At 39.0% G+C, this 20,527-nt stretch overlaps 1 protein-coding gene across 1 annotated transcript in view; it reads left to right on the plus strand.

Annotated features, from left to right (window-relative positions):
- Positions 1-20,527, plus strand: part of LOC146000530 (uncharacterized) — a 349,261-nt gene that overhangs the window by 84,693 nt on the left and 244,041 nt on the right. The window contains exon 2 of the mRNA XM_083138277.1: positions 6,807-6,869. Coding sequence (XP_082994403.1) covers positions 6,807-6,869 — 63 coding nt within the window. The remainder of the gene's footprint in view (positions 1-6,806; positions 6,870-20,527) is intronic.

The following is a 20,527-nucleotide window of genomic DNA, read 5'->3' on the forward strand; positions in this document are numbered from 1 at the left end:
TACTTTCCTCGTTTCACTACATTTTTACTGTTACCAGTAATGTATTATCTAGTTACTCTTAGAAGTTTTAATAAGCCCCTTTCATTCATTTTCGTTCTCCCCTCTCAACTTTTTTGTCAAAGTCTTTATTCTCCCCTCTCGGTCTCTCCCTCCTCATAAAGTTTTCCATTATTTTACCCATGTTAGATTCACTCATTTCCTGATAAGTTTTCGTCTTGCCTCCCCTGTTTGCACTGGAGGAGAATGTGAAATTTCGTATCTTCGTTTGAATTGATGTCACTGAACAAGCGTAACAAGATATTTTTTGGCATGAAACAGACTTGCAGATTTCGCTCTCTTAGCCCGAATTTGCTGTTAGATTTCGTCTCACCCTCGTATTTCGCAGGGTGAAATATAGTGACTGCACATATAATCAAGGGCAGCCACACGATTTTTTTCTCCGGCGGGCAGAGTCATAGAAACTATTATTATTATTATTATTATTATTATTATTATTATTATTATTATTACTGCTATTATCGTTACATTTGTGACGATGTTTTGCAATGAAATAATATGAAATGCAACATGTTTTGAGTGCAGAAGAGAGTAGCCACGTTTGACTCTCTGCACTCAAGTAGTTGGGACACTCCCTACTCGAAAACACTTCAAAGTGCTTCTTCTCTTCTGATACACCAAACTTGTCACTAGACTGTATACAGCCCTGGATAGAGATAAATAAAAGGTGGGGAGACACAAGTAAATAAGAGAAGGGAGGGAGAGAAAGAAAGAAATACAACAAGACGGAGAACACTAAAAGAAGAGAGGGAGAGGGAAAGAAAGCTAACTCTCTAGCCTTCTTAAACCCGAAGGTTCATGGCTGCAGCAACACAGACCTTCCATCTGTCCCTATCCTGAGCAAGATCTATATACTCTTTTCCATCCCTACCGATTTCCTTTAGGTCCATCTCAACGTTGTCCCTCCATCTTCGTCTTGGTCTTCCTACTGGTCTCTTACCATCAGGTTTCCCAACAAGAATCCTGTTTCTTTCCTCTCCCATTCGTGCCACATGGCCTGCCCACCTAAGTCTTCTTGATTTAATCATTCTAATAATATCTGGACATTAATACAAATTATGTAGTTCTAAATTATGTAACCTTCTCCACTCATCTGTCTCCTCATCCTTTTTAGGTCCAAATATTTTCCTAAGGATCTTATTTTCACACAGGCCGAGAGAGAGTTAAAAGATGATGACTCAGAGAGAAATTAATAAGAAAAGGCCGAGAGACAGATGAATGAAAATGTAGTGGGAAACTAATGAAACAAGGTAGACAGAAAAGAATCAAGGAATATAGAGAGAGAAATAAATGAAGACCGAGAGATAAGGATAAAAAAGTCGACTGACAGGAAAACGTGACAGAAAATCCAAAAGAGAACGTACCAAAAGAGAAAGAAAAGATGCTGTGACATATAGAAGGTATGTGTTAATGTAGAGAAGGGGGTGACATGTAAACAGAAATAGGGAAAAGAAAATGCTGTTACGCATAAGAAGGATATTACCTAAGAAGCAGCGTTTTCCATAACCATGGGGAATGGTGATGATGTTTGACCCCCTTTGTGAGTCCCCATGTGTGTGGAAGTTCCGCATGAGGTTTTTGGTTCCCACCACGGCAACACTTGACGTGGACTCCAAAGCGAACTGTTTTCGAAGCTAGTGCAAGGTGCATGACCGATTGCACAACAATAGGCGCCAAGGTTCGACAAAAAAGGGCGGCAAAACGAGACCTCACGGCTCGATTTCGTGGTCCGCCACCGTGCATCAACGTCTCCCCGCGGTGGGTGCTTTCAGGACGCCCATCCAGCGAGAAACCCACCGTTCAATGATGTCTTCAGTGGCCAATTGTACCGGTGGAATTGGACCGTTGCGGCACACAAACAGACACTATGCAGCTACCGCACACACAGGGGGCAAATGAAGCGTATCTTCTGGACAAACATATCCCATTGAGGTCAGCTCCTTCTGGTAACTGTTGCAAATCAATACCTTATTCTTTGCGGGCCCTTCCACATGTCTAGAACGCAATGTCAGCTAATCTACAATGGCAACAAGGTTTTCGTAGAAACCGGATACCTTGGATTAAACCATTCTAAGCCAATTATATCTCGTGGAAAACCACCCAAAAAGCCGCTATTGATATGGCCTGTCCACCCCATCCGGTGGCCAAAACGTAGGGGGAGACAAAAAAGGAAAGTACCTACTGTTACGCTACATAGATGGCGTTGCGAGCTATCGATCCAACATGGTTCATTAAATCCGCGGTTGCATTTACCAAGGGAACTTTATCTTCCGAGAACAAACACAGGCTATCAATTTCTCATTAATCTTTTGGCCGCGTCATTTGTCAATACCCTGAGCTGATTGCATAGCATTTGCAAGTAGCTAGCGATTAGGGATGGATGTTGATACTCTCTCCCTCCATTTTTTTCCTCTGCAGGTTTTAACGTTCGCAACAATAAAATAATTCTCTACCGTTATTTGCCAGCAAGTTTTAACGAAAGTGAAAGCGCAACCAAATGATTTGTTGGTTGTGTTCTTGCCAACCTAATGAACATAATGCAAGTCGCCCAGAAGTGGAGGTGCACTATGGCTGCCATTTTCCAATATGGCGTCCAATCACTGGTTGACACGTGGTCAGCGCTATTTTCTGGCTTTTTAGACTGGAACCCACTACTTCTTTTAAGTAGTTCCAAATTATTCTTACGGTGTTGGGGCAACACCGGGGGTCGTACCCGGGGCCACTTGGACCAAAGGCAGAGGATAAGTGTGCGCTCGTTATGTAGTGGGAAAGGGAGGGATAAATCACCCTGGCAGTGATGAAAATTTACTCTTGGGGCCAGAATGGTTTGATCAACACCCGGTGTCCCCAGTATTTTCGAAAGGGGCTGGGGTTACGTACACGCGTATACTTATTTTGCTATCTTTTCCTGCCTTTGATGTTGTTTTTTTAGGAATACTGGGCGAATTGGGAGGGGGGGGGGGTTATGACACCCATCAACCCTCCTTGGACACACCTATGCGTCTTAAGCACTATAATACTGAGTTATTCGAAACGGTTTACAAAGTGAACGGCGAACAATTCCAAAATTGGCAATACTGCTCGTATACGTCCCTACAGAGTATACCATTACATTTCATGTCGGCTTGCAATTTTAGTCCCACTCTAAGACACTCATTCGCACTAGGTTCCATAACATCAGTGTTGCAAACGTGACTCCTTTCGTTATTTGACACCATCAACGTAACACGTTACTGAACCGTTACATTCATGGGCATCCGGAAGGGGGAGCAAGGGGGGCCGTGCCCCCCCCCTGGAAAATGAAAGTCAACCAAAAATTACATATTTCACACATATAATTTAATTTCAGCCACAATAATGTGGGTTAATTATTGCACGAACATTATAAATTCAAATTTAAGCAATGTTTTTTGAGGGATGAACACTAGATATTATTGGGGAAAATATGCCATGTTGCCCCCCCTGGAAAAAATATACCTTCCTTGCCCCTCCCTGGAAAAAATCTTGCGGACGTCCATGGTTACATTGATAAATTCAAACCTGGATGATTTATTTACCAGGACGTAACATGCCTTGTTGTCTTTTTTTAAACTTGTGCATGTAAAGTTATACTGAAAAAAAAAAACATGAATTTCTGAGAACAGATATGAAACATGTGCAAACAAGTTCTTATTGTATGGCAAAGTAACAGTAACATACTACTTTTAGCAAAATAACGGTGGTTGTAACGCGTTAATCTTTTAGAGTAACTTACCCGACTCTGACCATGCATTTAGAAACCTTCGTTCGGTTATCTAAACCATAGTTCTTCTAAATAACGGAATGCAATGGCAGTTTTACCATTTCAGTATAACTGGATTGTAACGCTTTGTGTGCTGTAGTGCGACCCGAACCCACCTGATAATTTGTCGTGTTGTTGTTGTTATTATTACTAGATTATTTGTTATCGTGATTCGTGGTGGATTGCTTGTTGAATTCAGTAAATAACACATGGTTTTAAACAATAAGTAAGTATGCATCGTTCGTGTGCATTAATATCATGATATATGGAAGTGTGAACTTACATCTCAAGTGTTTCATCTCAACCAATGTTTTCCAAAAGTTGATGTCCCTGTTTGTGTGCATATGATTAATTTGATCTTTGTCATTTAGAGTGGCTTTTCTGTCATTTTGATGAGTGATGATACGATTGAATTGATGAAGGGACACTCACAGACAACATCCATGCCGAGACCTGGATTCGAACCCACAATCCCTGGCGTTGTAGCGCGCTGCAGCGCTTGTGCGTAACATTCTAACACCGGAAGTAAGCAAAGTTAAGTACTGTTGAGAAATTACCTGGGATTCCAACTTTCCAAGTTAAGTCTCAACTCAATTGGCTTGCTCGATCGTTAGAGTGGACGGAATCCTACAACCTATGATTTACAGCACAAGACCACAAACTATACATGGCGCATTTCCGGATAAATTATTCACGGGGAAGTCATTTTCCGAGCTGAAGCAAGTATCTCGATCGTAAATCCACAGGTAGACAGGTGCGCCGATTGCTAAACCCGATTATTAGAGGCAGGCTTATGTTACAGGTCACTATGGTGATTGCGGGCAACTAGTCATGTACGCCCTTCCCCAGTTTCCGCTGGTCACGTGGTCTCTTTATCTCCCCCGTGTGATAACGATCGCCACAGGAGGATTGACGCAACATATGTCACACACTCGAGAGAATGGTGCGGACCTTATGTGCCGAAGTAAATAAACATGTGTAAGCTTTGGATGACTGTAATTGGTGTGTATGTGTGTGCACAAATCTCGGGACGTGTGTGTTGAACGGAGCAACTGGTTTCATGGTTTATTTTTTATTTATGTTGCAACCGTCAATATCGACATTTCGATATTTTAAAAAAATCGACTCGTTATTGATGTATCGTGATATCGCACAGCCTTACCTGGAAACGCAATGCATGATAATTATTTTTGAAACGCGAAGGGGAAATTAATCTACACTGGGGGGGGGAGGGGGAGAGGCGGCCAGGGGCGTGATCCTGATCACATCACCCTCATCTTCGGCCATGATCAAGAAAGTGTTGGACCTAACTCCACACCCCCTATTCGCCTTCATGGCGTTGTGCAAAGCACAGGGGAGCACTTTATTTTAGTACTTTACGATCTTTGGTGTCTGTTAAACAACACAAAGTATAGATATCTTCAACCATGGGCATAACTTTGGGGGGAGGAGGGGCAGAATCGAACTTGGGGCTTAACTTTGGGGGGGTGGTGGCAGAATAATAAAAAAAAACTGTTGCACACCATGAAAATAGCGTACAGGTCAATTTGCTAAATAACTGTTACATTTGAAGAATCACAAATATTATTCCTTATTACTCTGCTCCTCATGTCCAAGATGTTAACAAAAGTACCATTGGCTTCTAAGTTTTGATCAACTTGAAAATTTTACGGGGAAAGCGCCCCTCCTTACCCCGCCAAGTAACGCCTATGTCTTCAACACTCGATTAGCTGTTTTGCTAAACTTGTCGCGATGGCTACTAGTTGCCTCCACATTTTATGGCATGTTATAGAGTGTAATAAAGATCTTGTTAGCAAACGCTTTACAGATGGCGCTGATAGTTCTAAATCCATTGCCACGCTGAATGAATGAAGAATTGAACATCCAAGCACAAAAACACAGCCTATCAAAGTGGTAAAATTTTAGAGGGCAATTATAATTTGTGAACTTACAGGAACGACAATATGGTTTGCTTCTGTAAGTCAATGTCAATGTCAATGTTAACTATTTTTAATTGATATTTTGGAATACATTATTGATGATCTTCGATTAGTACAAGGATACCTGTATTTCACAAAGCATCTTTCGAGGGTAAATATCAATTTGCATTATCAATATGTTTCTCTCTTCACAATCGGTCTTCCTATTCTCAAAGAAAATAACACAGCAGTCAAATCTTTTCAGTTACCTTATCCAGGCAACAAATTAATGTGACATGAATGTATTGTTATAACCCGTGAAATTTCATCTAGGCGCCTTCAGAATTACAGACTGGAAAGACGAATCAGGAATCAGGGATTCAATTGTGTTCGGCTATCATCGTTTACTTTCGTGTCTCAAGGAACCGAACACCACGCGGCACCAAACGAGAATCGGGGATTTGAAACCGAGAGGGTTGCTAAAGAGCTCTGTTACCGAGTTCATCTTCATGAACGCAGGGAGAAATAGGTAGCGGACATTGCACGAATGGATGTTTGGCATCAAGCCAGCCACTGATGCTCTTAGAGCGTTGTGTGAAGAGCTTGATGATGTTCCTAGAACTTCCATATCTTAACTGAGATTGCCACCCGCTCCGACGCACACTCTTCGAACACGATTGGCAGATATAAATTGGTTCCAAGGCCAACCGCCAGATGATTTGGCATTACTATAGTGGTCACGAATTTAGACAGCTGGACAGAAATAACCCAGTGCTGCCTAGTTCAGGAGTCCACACTTCATTCCATGGGGATTGCCATCCTTGTCTTTTCTGAAAACATTAATGGCATGATTGAATTACACTGTCGTAAATTTCCGAACAAATACAAATGTATGCATGCGCGGATTTGGCAACAGCGCAAATTCCACCTAATTTCGTGTACCCAACTTTAGAACTTACGTTATACAAATGTATTAGGTAGGACTGACGATATGAATAATGCTTAACTATTGCCTGATGTCTAAAATTAGTTTTGCTGTCTTATTTCAGGCATGGGCAGTGTCGAAGTCGATTGCTAGCTAATTCAAAACTTCAGAAACTGCAAAGAAAAAGGTAGGTACTGATCAATAACTTCATCGCATGTATACATTCTTTTGTTTTTCAGTGCACGTGTGATTGTTTTAATCCCAATCTTGAGTGTGTAATGTACATATCGCTGCTTCAAATGTTGCATAGTTTCGTGAATTGAACAACTATTAGTGATGGTATGATGAAGGGACATACACCCATGCCAAGGCTGCGATTCGAACTATCACTAACTTATGACTAGACCTCGGATTTTAGGTTTAACCTATTTTTTCCTTTACAGGTATGTAAGAAATAATAAGTTATGTCAGCGTTTAGTTAAAAAAACGCAACGACTGATGAAATTTTTTAGTGCCTAGAAAAACCTATTTTGCTTGTTAGAACCTATTTTAGATTTTTGCGTCTAAATCAAGCCTTTTTTTTTAGGTTTTTATATATTTTAAAGGTTTTTGTGTCGCACAGAGGCATTTGCTTTGTTTGGTCACGAAAAAATTGAATGACGAACGTGTTTGAAACTTACTTTCTGTCGATTTCCCTTCCTCCAAGTCCATGGTGATTTTTCAAAGCTCTAAACAAAGCAAAATGTCTGGTGCCACTGTTACCTGTATAATCCTAAGTAGTCTGATCTGTATGGTCTTGCTCAATTTCGCGTCACTTCGGTGCTATGTGGCAAACTAACATTTCAGCATTGAAGTTTGTACCACTGACTATGTTTCTGTTGAAATATAAGATGATCCTCACAGAGAAAATTGCGGAGTTTGACTGTGCATAACATGAAAAAAGATTGTTGCCTAACTATACGGCGAAAAGTGGATTTTAATAGCAAATTTCCAATGGTAAGTTCTGCTATTGCCGTAGGGTTAGGCAACACACATAACGCTATTTATTTATTTATTTATTTATTTATTTATTGAACTCAACAGGTACATACCTAATTACAGAGCCCATATGATGGATACATAGTCATTACAATTACATATATTTCTGTAATATAGAGATAGAAATTATATATATATATTAAAAATATTTTTATATATATACACTTTATCACACAATTTAAATACGAACTTATGTGTTTAAGCTTAGGCCATTGTGTTAATACTGGCTTTACTGAAGTCCCTTAGGTTCATAGAAAAGATGTCAATGGTGTTATTCTTGATTAGCAAGTTATTGTAACTGGTGCACATTCTCCACAATGGAGATTTCTTTTTAATTTCGGATCTAGCCTTCTTTATAAGAAAAACTTCATTCTTTAGTCTAGTTTTCGACGACGGGATTCGAAAATTAATCTGGCAGAGTAGATGTTCAGCATCTATTTCGTGATTTAACAATTTCCACAAGAATACTATTTCATGCAACCTTCTTCTGTGACACAGCTTTGTAAACCGACATTCATATATTACAGTCGGGACGCGCTAGCAAGCGGCGTGGGACCACCCACTCTGGTAGTGACGCGCTGTTGCCGGATTGACCTACTTCAGGATTTTCGCGAGCCCACAGAAACATGAGGAAAGCTGAACTACTGCAGCTCCTTATGTTACACAAACCCCAGTTCCCCATATATCGAATAGACAAGCTTGCAGAAGAAGCGGGACATACGGTAGAGGTCTGCACGGGCTCGGGCCAGGCCCTCGGGCCTAGGCCCGGCCCGGCCCGCGGGCCGGACTCGGGCCATAAATAACCAGAACTTCTCGGGCTCGGGTCGGGCCCGGGCCTCGTGGCTATTTTGTTAGCGAACATTGTCATCGAAAAATAATGTTTAATTATTGAAATTATGGTTTACTTCGAGAATGAGAATACATTTTTTTATAACAGCTAGTTAACGAAGTACAACAGTGCCCTTTTTTTTTCAAATGCTGAATTGGAAAGTAATTTTAATTATGTTTTCGGGCTCGGGCCGGGCTCATGTTTACTTATTATCGGGTTCGGGTTTCTTTTCCTCGGGCCGGGCCGGACTCGGGTCTTACAATTTAGGCCCGTGCAGACCTCTAACATACGGTGGTCCGTCTCCCGCCTTATCATTTACAATGCAATCGAACTTATTTGGGCACAGGTCAAAGGGCTGGTAGCACGGAGGAACACTTTGCCACCTTTTACACAGTCTAAAATTTTGCAATTGACAGAACAGGCTATCGGGGATGTGACAGCAGATAGGTGGCGTTCGGCTATAGAACACACAAGGAAGATTATTTCCGAAGCATGGGAAAAGGAGAGAGTTGAAGAACAGCAAATGGAGGATTTTGTAATTTCACTTGGGCGGGAAGACAACAGTGACAGTAGTAGCTCAGATGAAGATGTTCCTTTACCAACCAACAATGAAGATGATCTTGGGATAGCGCCACTGCAATGGTAGCCGGTAAGCAAAGACAACTGATTCTTTAACTACTACTTCTGTTCTTTCATTCATTTTTTATGTTTTTACATACAGGTAGCTCAAAGCATTAATAACACATGTACCAAATGTATCATTAATGTTAAGGAAATCGAGCAATTGCGAAGCGTTTCGTTGTAATTTATTGAACTCTGTATTGCCAGAGCCTGTATTCTCATATAGCCCCCAAATTATCTCACTTCACACACCCACATGTGCCTCCCCGATGGCACAGTGGTAGAGTAAGTGTTGACGCCTTGTAATCAAGTAGTCCTGGGTTTGATACCCTGTCGAGGCACATAGTGGTTCGGATCCCACTTCCAACTGTAGGTCAATTCCAGATTAGCCGTAGTGTGCATAAAGTCGACTTTAAAACACCAACTCAATCAATCAATTCACACACAATTGATTTGTTCTTGATAAATTCTTCTCCGTAATACAGTAACTCAGTTCTGTAAAATTCTGTTTTGGAGGTGAATTTTTGTAGGTTCCTCAAAATATAATTTAAAAACGTGTTAACGAAACGAAGTTGTACGTAATTTGCCCTAATTTTCAAGAAATGCATTTCATTTGTACGTTCTGAAGCTTCAACAATCGCGGCGTGACAAAGAAGGCAACAAGAGGCGGCATGAAATCAAAGGAGAACGATTTGCCATAGTGTTGTTCATACCAGAAGATGCATTTTCTTTTGTTGGTAATTGTGATACGATAAGGAAAAAGATGCCGGTAGCTGATGCTTGCAATGTACCATAATAAAACACAAGAAAGGATCTTTCAGTGAAGGTTTTCGGTTGCTGTGTAGAGCAGGAACATAAAATATTTCATGCTTGCCAGAACGCCCGAGCTTGCCAACAGCTGACTAGCCTGTCCGTGTGTTTGTGCGAACGTGGCAACGTAGAAACCCCCCAGCCACATGGCAGCCAACGAGGAGACAGAATTTGGTCACGTTCTGCCGTTCTGCGTTCTGATTGCACGCCGCTTCTTATCGCGTCCGTACTGTAGGTTGTCGTAGTGTTCAAATGTGGGGTAAACTTTCTGAAATTTGTATTTTAAAAATCTAAGAAATCTCGATTGGACTCTTTCAATTGCTACACTGTACTTTGCTGTGTCTGTATTCCATATAACAGATGCATATTCGAGTTTTGGTCTTACATATGAATAATACAAAACTTTTAGTGTCTCTATACTCTTGAAATCCCTCCCCATTCTAAGAATAAACCCAAGGTTCTTGAACGCTCCACTAATTATTTGTTCTACATGTTTATTAAAAGTAAGATCTGAATCAAAAATAACCCCTAAATCCTTGACTGTAAAATTTCTTGCTAGAGTATTGTTGTATATTTGATACTGAAATTCAACTGGGTTTTTCTTTCGAGTATATATTACATAATGACATTTACTGATATTTAGTGTTAAATCATTGATTTTTGTCCACGTTTCTAACTTTGTAACATCGTTTTGAAGTTGCACACTGTCATCTTGTTTGCTTATTTTCCTGTAAAATTTCAGGTCATCTGCAAACAGCAATTTGTGTGAGTTTTCAAATGAATCCGGCAAATCGTTAATAAGTAATGTGAAAAGAAGTGGCCCAAGGTTAGACCCCTGAGGTACTCCTGAGGTGACTCTTATCTCGTCGGATGTGTGGCCTGCGTATTTTAGGATATAGGTGACTATACCTAATCAGCATTTTTCAGGAATTTTGAACTATTTTAAGTTTTTCTTAACATACTTTAGGATTTTTTAGGCCTAACTTAATATTTTTAGGATCTATTTTAGGATTTTTAGAACCTATTTTAAGGTTTTTCGAACCTATTTTAAGGTTTTTCCAACCTATTTTACGATTTTTAGAGCCTATTTGAGGAATCTAAAAGCTCACTTTTTAGAACTTAAAAATCCGAGGCATGACCATTATAGCCGTAAATTTAGAGCTCGGCGTGATTCAAGATGGCGGACCATAAACGTACCATAATAAATACTCCTGACGCGGTTGATACGCGGAAGAGATATTCGCATGTCGATATTTACTTAGCGCACTTTATGGCAAGCCTGTTTCGATTCGAAATGTACCTCGGCTCGGCCTCCCTCTTGAAAGTTAGCACCCATCATGTATGCGGTCCGGCTTGTGTTAAAACAAGGGATTGACTATTGGAAATGTATGGCGCGGTCGGGCCAACACGGGAATCTACCACACGACCACGAAACAGAGCCTCGTCAAACAATCGATAGACCATTGCCGGTCACAAATACGCACACACACACGCATGAGCACACACGCACACACACACATATCCACAAACATGAAAGGGACGATTCATAGTGGATGTTGCTGGTCCCTGTTTGAAGTTTTTTTTTTTTAACTCTCTCTCTCGTTCATTTGGGAATGGTGGGGGGGAAGGGGGGCTTGTTGACATTTGTTTGCTGCTGCAATGACACGCTTCCAACCCGTACCTATAGGTCCCATATCCCTCCCCCCCTTTACCTCCCGGGGGCCCCACGGTAACCACATTCCTGTGTCGCCAGTACCTTGAGGGCAAATCCACATCCATTGGTCCTCGTGTATTGGAATTTCTGCCCCTGTTAATCAGATCACCAACTGGGGATTTATTGGCTAGTAATTTCGATATCGGCCTCGCTATAGAGTACCCTTGCGCCTAATCCATTAGGGGCGCCGGGGGGAAGGTTCAATAATGAGGAAAATCTCAAATAAAAACGGCCCAGAGTGAAAAAAGCGTGTTACCTGTTCGATTTACGTTAGCAACAATATTGACATCCCGACCGCCGAAGTTTGGTCGTGAAGAGTGGCGTATTTAACGAGAGAGCTTATGGGCTTCACCCCCTCCGGAAATATCTTATAATAGGAAAGTATTGGTGGTATAATCACTTGTGATGTAATGTACAGTGCATTTTAAGTTATACAAGTGGCTTCAGGACGCGCCGCAGGTTCGAGTCTCCTGAGGAAAGCGTAAAGCCAGCCTCACACGGTGGTTAAGTAGGTCCCCACTTACCTACATACTTCCGACTCGAATCTACCATAAGATTTTTTACGTCTTCACTTCGCGAAGGCAGCAAGAGGGGTCTCGCACGATCCTTAAAATCGCATCTTTAAAAATGGCGACTGCACAAACACGGTATACCACTTCGCAAGTTTAGATGCTCAGAACTGTTGAAGTTTTGGGAAAATAATGTTTTCTCTATAAAGAATAAGAGAATAACATTGGCACTGTTGAAAAACGTACAGTGAATGCGAATATACAACATATGATATTTCAAATTGATCTACCACTTTACGGACACACTAGCATAAAGTTGCATCCGTATATTACGATAGAAGTTGTATATTCTAATGAATCCGTTCTCGTACGGTTTTGAAATATATCCCCCAATACGAACTAGTCGATTAAATTACATAAACTTCACAACATTCGAAGTGCGAAAATTGTGGTGTTTACATTAAGTTAACTATATTATATTTATATTTCATTGACACTTCTTTGCTCCTAAAGAATTTATTGTGAAATTTACTTTGAAGTCCATGAAGAAATGATTACAATTCATAACTCATATATCTTTACATTGGCAGATTACACACACACAGCACAGTCTAGTACAGCCAACAAACCAGAGTGTACATACATTGCTGTTGTTCAGTGTTTACTGTTTACTTAAAAATAGTATTCGCGTCGGTTGTGAAAGAAAAATAACAGTAACGCAGTAGGAAATTTAGACATAAGCACTATTTATTTAAAACAATAATAATTAGTAGACTCTTCACTCAACAAATAAAATATTCGCCCCAATAATTTACATAGCTGTATTGGTCGAATCTTTTTGGTCTTTAAGCTGCCTTGAATAAACATGAACATCTATTGCCTTTCTCCTTCTTCTACTTCCTACTTCAGCTGGGCAGTGTGCTTTTCAATTCAGATTGGTAGTTCTATGCAAGTACGTATTTAGGGGGTCCAGGGGGTCCTGACCCCCCCGAAAGATTTATCACATTCTAAAATTAAATAATGAAAAATATATTATTTTAGCCTTTGTTGTATAATTTCCTCTGAACTTATTGGAAGACAATAATATTGGGATCATCCGGCTTTGAAGGACAGGAATGACGTATTTAGGGGGGTTCAGGGGTGCGGACCCCTCCCCCCAAAGACTTACGAAGTACTAAAATTAATGAAAATATTAGCATTTGTTGCATAATCGATGGTTATTATTTTCCTTTGAACTTTTTAGAAAACAAGGATTATATTGGCACGGCTTTGAATGACATTACAAAGAAGATTTATGTACACTACTACTCAATATGGATAAAATATTAATCAGAAACTTACTTTTCTCCAACTACATGTAACATCATTTTTGTTATTTGATAAATATTCAATTATTCATCTATTTGACATTAATTTCATTGCCAGGGCACTTGTTTTTATGTAAATTATTCCTATCTTAACTACAGTAATCTATACGTAATGAATATGCGCTGTTGTATCTCTATTGTTATAAAGTCTTTTTACCTATTCGTGTAATAATAATAATATAATATTCATTTATGTATTGTAATTAGTATTAATTTTATTTAATATAATTATTTTAATTTAAACATTATTATTATTATTATTCCTGAGACACTCGGTTCGTATCCCCCCCCGAAACATATTTCTAGATATGTGTCTGGTTCTATAGTATTAACGATGGATTTTGAGACGGTTTCTAATTCTGCCGGGAACTGAATAAGAGAAAGCTCTCACACGATCTTTAAGTAACGAAGCTAGAAGTCGATGGCGAAGTGAGGACGTACCTAACTGCCGTGTGAGACTGGCATAAGAACTTTTCTCCTGAGATTTCGGCCTGTGTATGGGACCGGTGGCCAGCCACCATCGTGAGGTGAGGAAATTGGGGAGCTACGTGTGAATAGCGTAACCCGGTCATGGAAACCTACAGCGACGATTCGCGGTTCGTCGTGCTGACCACACGTCACCCCCGTATCTGGTTGGATGATTACATAAGTTATGCAAGTAAATGTTACAGTGCGCTACGACGTCAGGGGTCCCGGGTTCGAATCTCTTCTTTGTGTTCCCTTCATTAGTTTCATCCTTCATCCTATCATCACTCATCCTTATCTTAGAGATAGTTAAAAGTGGCCGAAAGCGAAGTTAAATAAATCAAATTAATCAAAATTTAGGGAGGAGAAGTAGGCCTATCAGCCCCCCCCCGTAAGTCAGTGTATATAGTTAATAAAAAGTGACAAATATGGTGAATTACAACTGCTGGGAACGATGTACATGAATTTCTTTCATACAGTTTATATACATATTATGTAGTACATTACCCTGCATATTCGCTGTTTAGAGTTAATATTTTTTTTACATAAAATGTGGTATTTCCGCCGTTTTCCTAGTTTGCATCCAGTAATGCAGATGTAGATGTGGGACAAACATTAAAAATATGATTTTTCTAAGGAAAATTCAGTAATTTTATCTGATTGTAGTCGCTCGTATTTCAAATTCTTCCTGCTTTTTTCAGAAAATAATAACTTGTAGTTAGTTCTGCAGTTAGAGGATTTCGTACGGGGGGCCAAATAGTTCACACGGACGACGCTAGATAGCGTACGGAATCGAGAGCTTATTCGTTCGACCGAATAAAGCTCGAACAGGCAAAACGAGCGGTATACACTCAGAGAACTAAATGCATCATATCGATTGATGCACCAAAATACATCGATTGATACACTAAAGTGTGTTTTATGGCTTCTTCAAAGAATCAGATTCACATTTGATGCATTTGAGTGCATTTTTGTATGTCGTGAAAGAAACACCAAAGTGCATCATTTGATTCAAGTGAGGACTTATTACAGTCGGTAAGCACTTCAATGCATCACTTGATGCGTTTTTATGCATCAGGTGATGCGTTTTAATTCACCTTCATGCATTTTGATGCACCAGAATGCTTTTTTCTCGATGATGCATTCTGGTGCATCAAGGAACATCAACTGATGCATTGAAGTGCACCTCGACTGAAATAAATCCTCACTTGAATCAAATGATGCACTTTGGTGTTTCTTTCTCGACATCCAAATATGCACCCAAATGCATCAAATGTGAATCTGATTGTTTAAAGAAGCCATAAAACACCACTTTAGTGCATCAATCGATGCATTCTTGTGCATCAATCGATATGATGCATTTAGTTTTCTAGACACTCGAGCCAAGTATCATTGTCTGTGATAGTGGGCCCTCAAATTAGGATCGTGAAGTGAAAGACTCGGTGAAACGAAAACTTAAATGAAAATAAGACATTACCTCCAGGTTAAAATGTAGTTTATTCTGTACTAGAAATACACAGTGATATATGAAAATGAAATAGATGATTGTGGGCTGACTACGATTATTGTCAGATTGTATACGCTCGACCGTAGCACACGAAAAGGTACGAGAGAGAGGATAAGGCCTCATGCAAATACTCTATTAGCAGTTCTGGCAGTGTGCCAGACGGAATTTTTGTTTAAATCCACGAGAATTAATGACACAATAATGAATGAAATCACCAAAGGCTACTAAAAATGTTACAAATTTTAAATATAATTGCATTTTTAAAAATTGAACACTGTTGCTAAATAAATCATCTGCGTGAAGAAACTGTGCAAATGCACTCACATTTCTCAGCACCACCACGCCAACAGAGCCCTCTGTGGGCAAGCCGAAGAACTACGCATCTCGCAACAGAATTACATTGACCGTGAAAAATTGATCCTCTTAGCCAGAAATTCATACTCCCCCTTACTTCGTAGAGCAGTTCTACACACAATGTTGCCAGATATGGTTTCGCCAGGCGACCCAATACCGCTCGAAAATTACCAGGCGGACCGAAATAAACCCAGCGAATCGAGGATTGTTTGATTTTTGTCAGGTCAAATAACTACTACAAATATATCGAGGATGTAATAGGAAGGGTTTAATAAAGGCCTTCGATATTAATGATGGCAAGTTTCGTAATTAATTTTAAAGCTCCAGTACACTTACTGCTCATTTACTCATTAGCTATTCATGTGCGATTTATGCATGAGGTTAAGCACGTTATTTGGGATGAATTATTATTTATCTGTGTGTGTGGATGATTTAAATATTGTTGTACTGGTGGAGCACGATTTTACCAATCTGCTACAAACAATACATTTTTGCTTGATTTTTAAGCTGTAGCGTAACGAAATAAATAGCCTGTGTGAGGTTGACACCGTCTTTCCGTCTGTACACGTGTTTGTAGTGGGCGAATATTTTTTTCAGTTAAATCTGTGAATACCTTCCCAACCTGAATAATTTTCTTTTATTAATATCGTCTTTCTCTCCTTCATTCTCTATACACCTCTCACTTTCTCTTTCATGCGCTCTCTTTCATACGTTCTCTTTCATTCTCCATCTCCTTCTCATATGATCTCACTCTCTATCTATTTCAGTCTCTCTCTCTCTATTTTCTTCAATCTCTCTTTCTCTATCTTTTATTCTCTTTATCTCTTTTACTCTCTCTCTCTCTTTCATTCTCTTTAAATTCGTTTCATTTTCTCTATATTCTCATTATTCTATCCCTTTCATTGTCTCTTTTTTCATTTCATTCTCATTTTTTCCTTTTAATTCTCTCTCTCTCTCTCTCTCTCTCTCTCTCTCTCTCTCTCTCTCTCTCTCTCTCTCTCTCTCTGTCTGTCTCTGTCCCCCTTTCATTCTCTCTTTAGGTATTCCTTTCATTTTCTCTATGTTCCTTTTATTGTCTTTCCTTCCTTTCATTCTCTCTTTATTTCTTTCATTCTCTCTCTATTCCTCCCATTCTCTCTTTATCCATTTCATTTTCTCTATATTCCTTCCTTTCATTCTCTCTTTATACCTTTCATTCTAACTGTATCTCTTTCATTCTATTTTTATCCCTTTCATTCTAACTATATTCTATTCATTTTCTCTATATTCCTTTTATTCTCTCTTTATTTCTTTCATTCTCTCCTTATGCCTTTCATTCTGTCTTTATCCCTTTCATTCTAACTGTATTCCATTCATTCTCTCTTTATTTCTTTCATTCTCTCCTTATTCCGTTCTTTCTCTTTTTATCGCTTTCTTTCTAACTGTATTCCTTTATTTCTCTATTTATTCCTTTCATTCTTTCTTTATCCCTTTAATTTCTCTTTATTCCTTTCATTCTTTCTTTATCCCTTTCATTTCTCTTTATTCCTTTCATTCTTTCTCTATCCCTTTTATTTTCCCTTTATTCCTTTCATTCTTTCTTTATCCCTTTCATTTCTCTTTATTGCTTTCCTTCACTCTTTAATCCTTTCATTTTCTCTATATTCCTTTTATTCTCTCTTTATTTCATTCATTCACTCCTTATTCCTCTCATTCTAACTATATACCTTTCATTCTCTTTATTCCTTTCATTCTTTCTTTATCCCTTTCGTTCTCTCTTTATCTCCTTTATTATTATTATTGCTTATGATCCTAATAGGGTTAAAATTAAGCCATAGCTACAATATTTCATTTAAACAATGTTATCTAATGGATGACCTTTAATTCCCTTTCTCTTCGGGTGTGTGCGTGCGCGTGTGTATTGTTCCATCCTTCTCAAAGGACAATAAAGACAATGTAATGATATTGTGCTTGACAAAAAAACTGGGTGAATCCAACTAGTTTTGTAAAATTATGTTTTCATTATTTGCAATATTGCGACGGGGAGCAATTGGTTTGTAAAGTATACTTTTGGAAAAAAAAAAAGTTCTGCTATGCACGAGAACATTGTATTGTACAATTTACTGAGGTTTTAATTGTAACGAGTTCATAGCCATTGTAATTTGTTCGACCGAAAACCGATACAAGACCCGAAGACATGCTGACAAAAATTCTTATTTCAATCTCAAGTAAAATTACACAGCGCGCAACGACGCGTTCCGGGTTCGAATCCCGGCCTGTGTTCCTTGTGAGGGAACCTTCATCAATTGTATATCATCACTCATTCTCATCGTCGCGATTAGCCAAAATGGCAGAAACGCGGAGCTAAATAACAAGAAACAAATCCAGTATTTTTTTTTATTATTATTTCGACGTTTCGCATTTCTTTCTACATCAATACGTAGCCCCTCCTTGAAAAGATAATGGCAAGCACTTGACACGAAAAGATTATGTTTGTTATTTAGTGTCTATTTTATGAAACTTTTAATTATGTTAAATTTTAACTGCATTTGGGTGTAAACATATATTTTTTATTAATTTCGCTGCTAGAAACAATTGAAGCTAACTAATATTTGTTACACACTCCGGTGAACAAACAGAGCTGTATTGTGCAAACATTGGAAGCTGAATCGCAGTAACCGTTCCAATGATTCATGTTCTAACACACTAAAGTCGTAAAGACACATCTAATCGAAATTTATCAATGAGTGAACGAGAAGCATAGACAGTATCTATCTACGAATCTTTTCGTATTGAATTTTTCTCTGTGTGTGGTGAGAATACAATTCAATTCTTGCCACTTTGTCGTAGCAATTGCAATGATTTTTTTACCTCTTCAATTGACAACAGGTTATAACACAGAGAACCCAAAACGTGTATATATATATATATATATTGATTTCATTAACACGTTAACAACGTGCATAAATTGCAAATGATGCACCTTTTAGTGTGTCGAAATACACATAGAAATGTATAAATTGATATTTTTATCAGATGAAGTTCCCTGTGATGCACTAAAATGCATCAATTTGGGAGATCAGACAAGATCATTTCGAAGATAACAAACTTTCACTTTTTAATGCATCAATTGACACAGATAGATGTGTAATTTTGTTATCTTCGAAATTATCTTTAAACATGATCACGTTTTGGGTTTTGTGTGATGAACGATTTAAAATATCACGAACGGTTATACATATGTTATGTGTATTCCGTTGGTTATTTTTCGTAACTTTCCTATCTATTCGGTTAATTTCAGCGATGAGAATTAATCCTGATCTGCATGGATTTCTATAAGACAAGCACATTGCCTATGCTGCGTCCATGCCTGACAAGTGTTCGAACCTGGAATCTCTGACTTCGTAGCCTGTTAGACTGACCACTTATGAAAAGTTATTCTTAACCTTTATTATTAAATTAGCTCCCAACATTTTTATGTGGAGATATACCATTCATACATTTTTCCTGCAGTTACACAATTTTAATTCATTATGGAACACACATCCCTATTTTATTGTAGGCAAACGCTCATCTATAATCTACGTTAGATAATAATTCTTAAAACAATCATAAGATGACTGCCAGTAGCCTATTAATAGAATAATAATAATGTAATAATCCGGAAGGGGGACACAGACCCCCTATAAAATGAATATCAACCTAAAAATATATATTTCATACATTTAATTTCATTTTAGTCACAGTAATTTAAATTATTATTGGCGTGTTTCAGGAACGTGATAACTTCAAACTGAAGGAGTGTTTTTTGAGGGGACAACTCTGTTAACGTATTAATTGTAAAATGTTGTATTACTATTTCTGACACAATTTGTTCAGAACCGTCCAGAAATATATTTGTAGTTACGTTCCTGATTGACGAATTCTGTGGAATTTGCAATTTGACAAAAACTGCATTGGTTATTTAGGCTTTTGTTTATCTGAGGTGTTATGTACGATGGCGCAAATGCATCGCTTTAAATGGAGACTATGTTGAGTAGCTTGTTCGTATAGAGGAAGTCACTCCCCCTACATGTGCAATTTGAACGATCTACATCAGTTAATAAAAATGTTATGACCACTTTTGCATTACTTTCTGTACGACCCACGTAGAAATGATATTTTCATATTTGAGGTTGATAAAAGCCCCTAACTATAGATATGGCGTAAAGGATATCATGAGTTCATTAAATAATACCTCTCTTTCATTATTGCGTATATTTAACCAACATAGAACGTCTTTTTTATTATTATTATTCTGTGTAAACCATAGCCGAGACTGTCCATGGGAATTCCAGCTAGCCATTGAGCCTCTGTCGGCGTGCGTGATGTTACTTAGAGGAGGGGAGGGAGAGACCTCTCCCCCAGTTTCCCATCATGCCTTGCGTGGCGCTTCCCTCCCTCCTCCCGCCCTCCCATACCCCAACCATGTTGCTCGGGAGATCGATAAGGGAACATACGACATCCGGAGCCCGCCCAGAACCGAGCGCCGCGATTGGTCCGCGCTCCCGCCGACTTCCAGGCTGCCACGAACGTTGCCGATTTCGACCGAGCGTCCGTGCAACATGTCGGCCCCCGTGGAATGCGAGTTTTCGCGGCCTTCGAAATGGAGA

This window comes from Lepisma saccharinum, chromosome 16 (assembly GCF_977018435.1).
Source record: "Lepisma saccharinum chromosome 16, izLepSacc3.1, whole genome shotgun sequence".
Lineage (NCBI taxonomy): Eukaryota > Metazoa > Arthropoda > Insecta > Zygentoma > Lepismatidae > Lepisma > Lepisma saccharinum.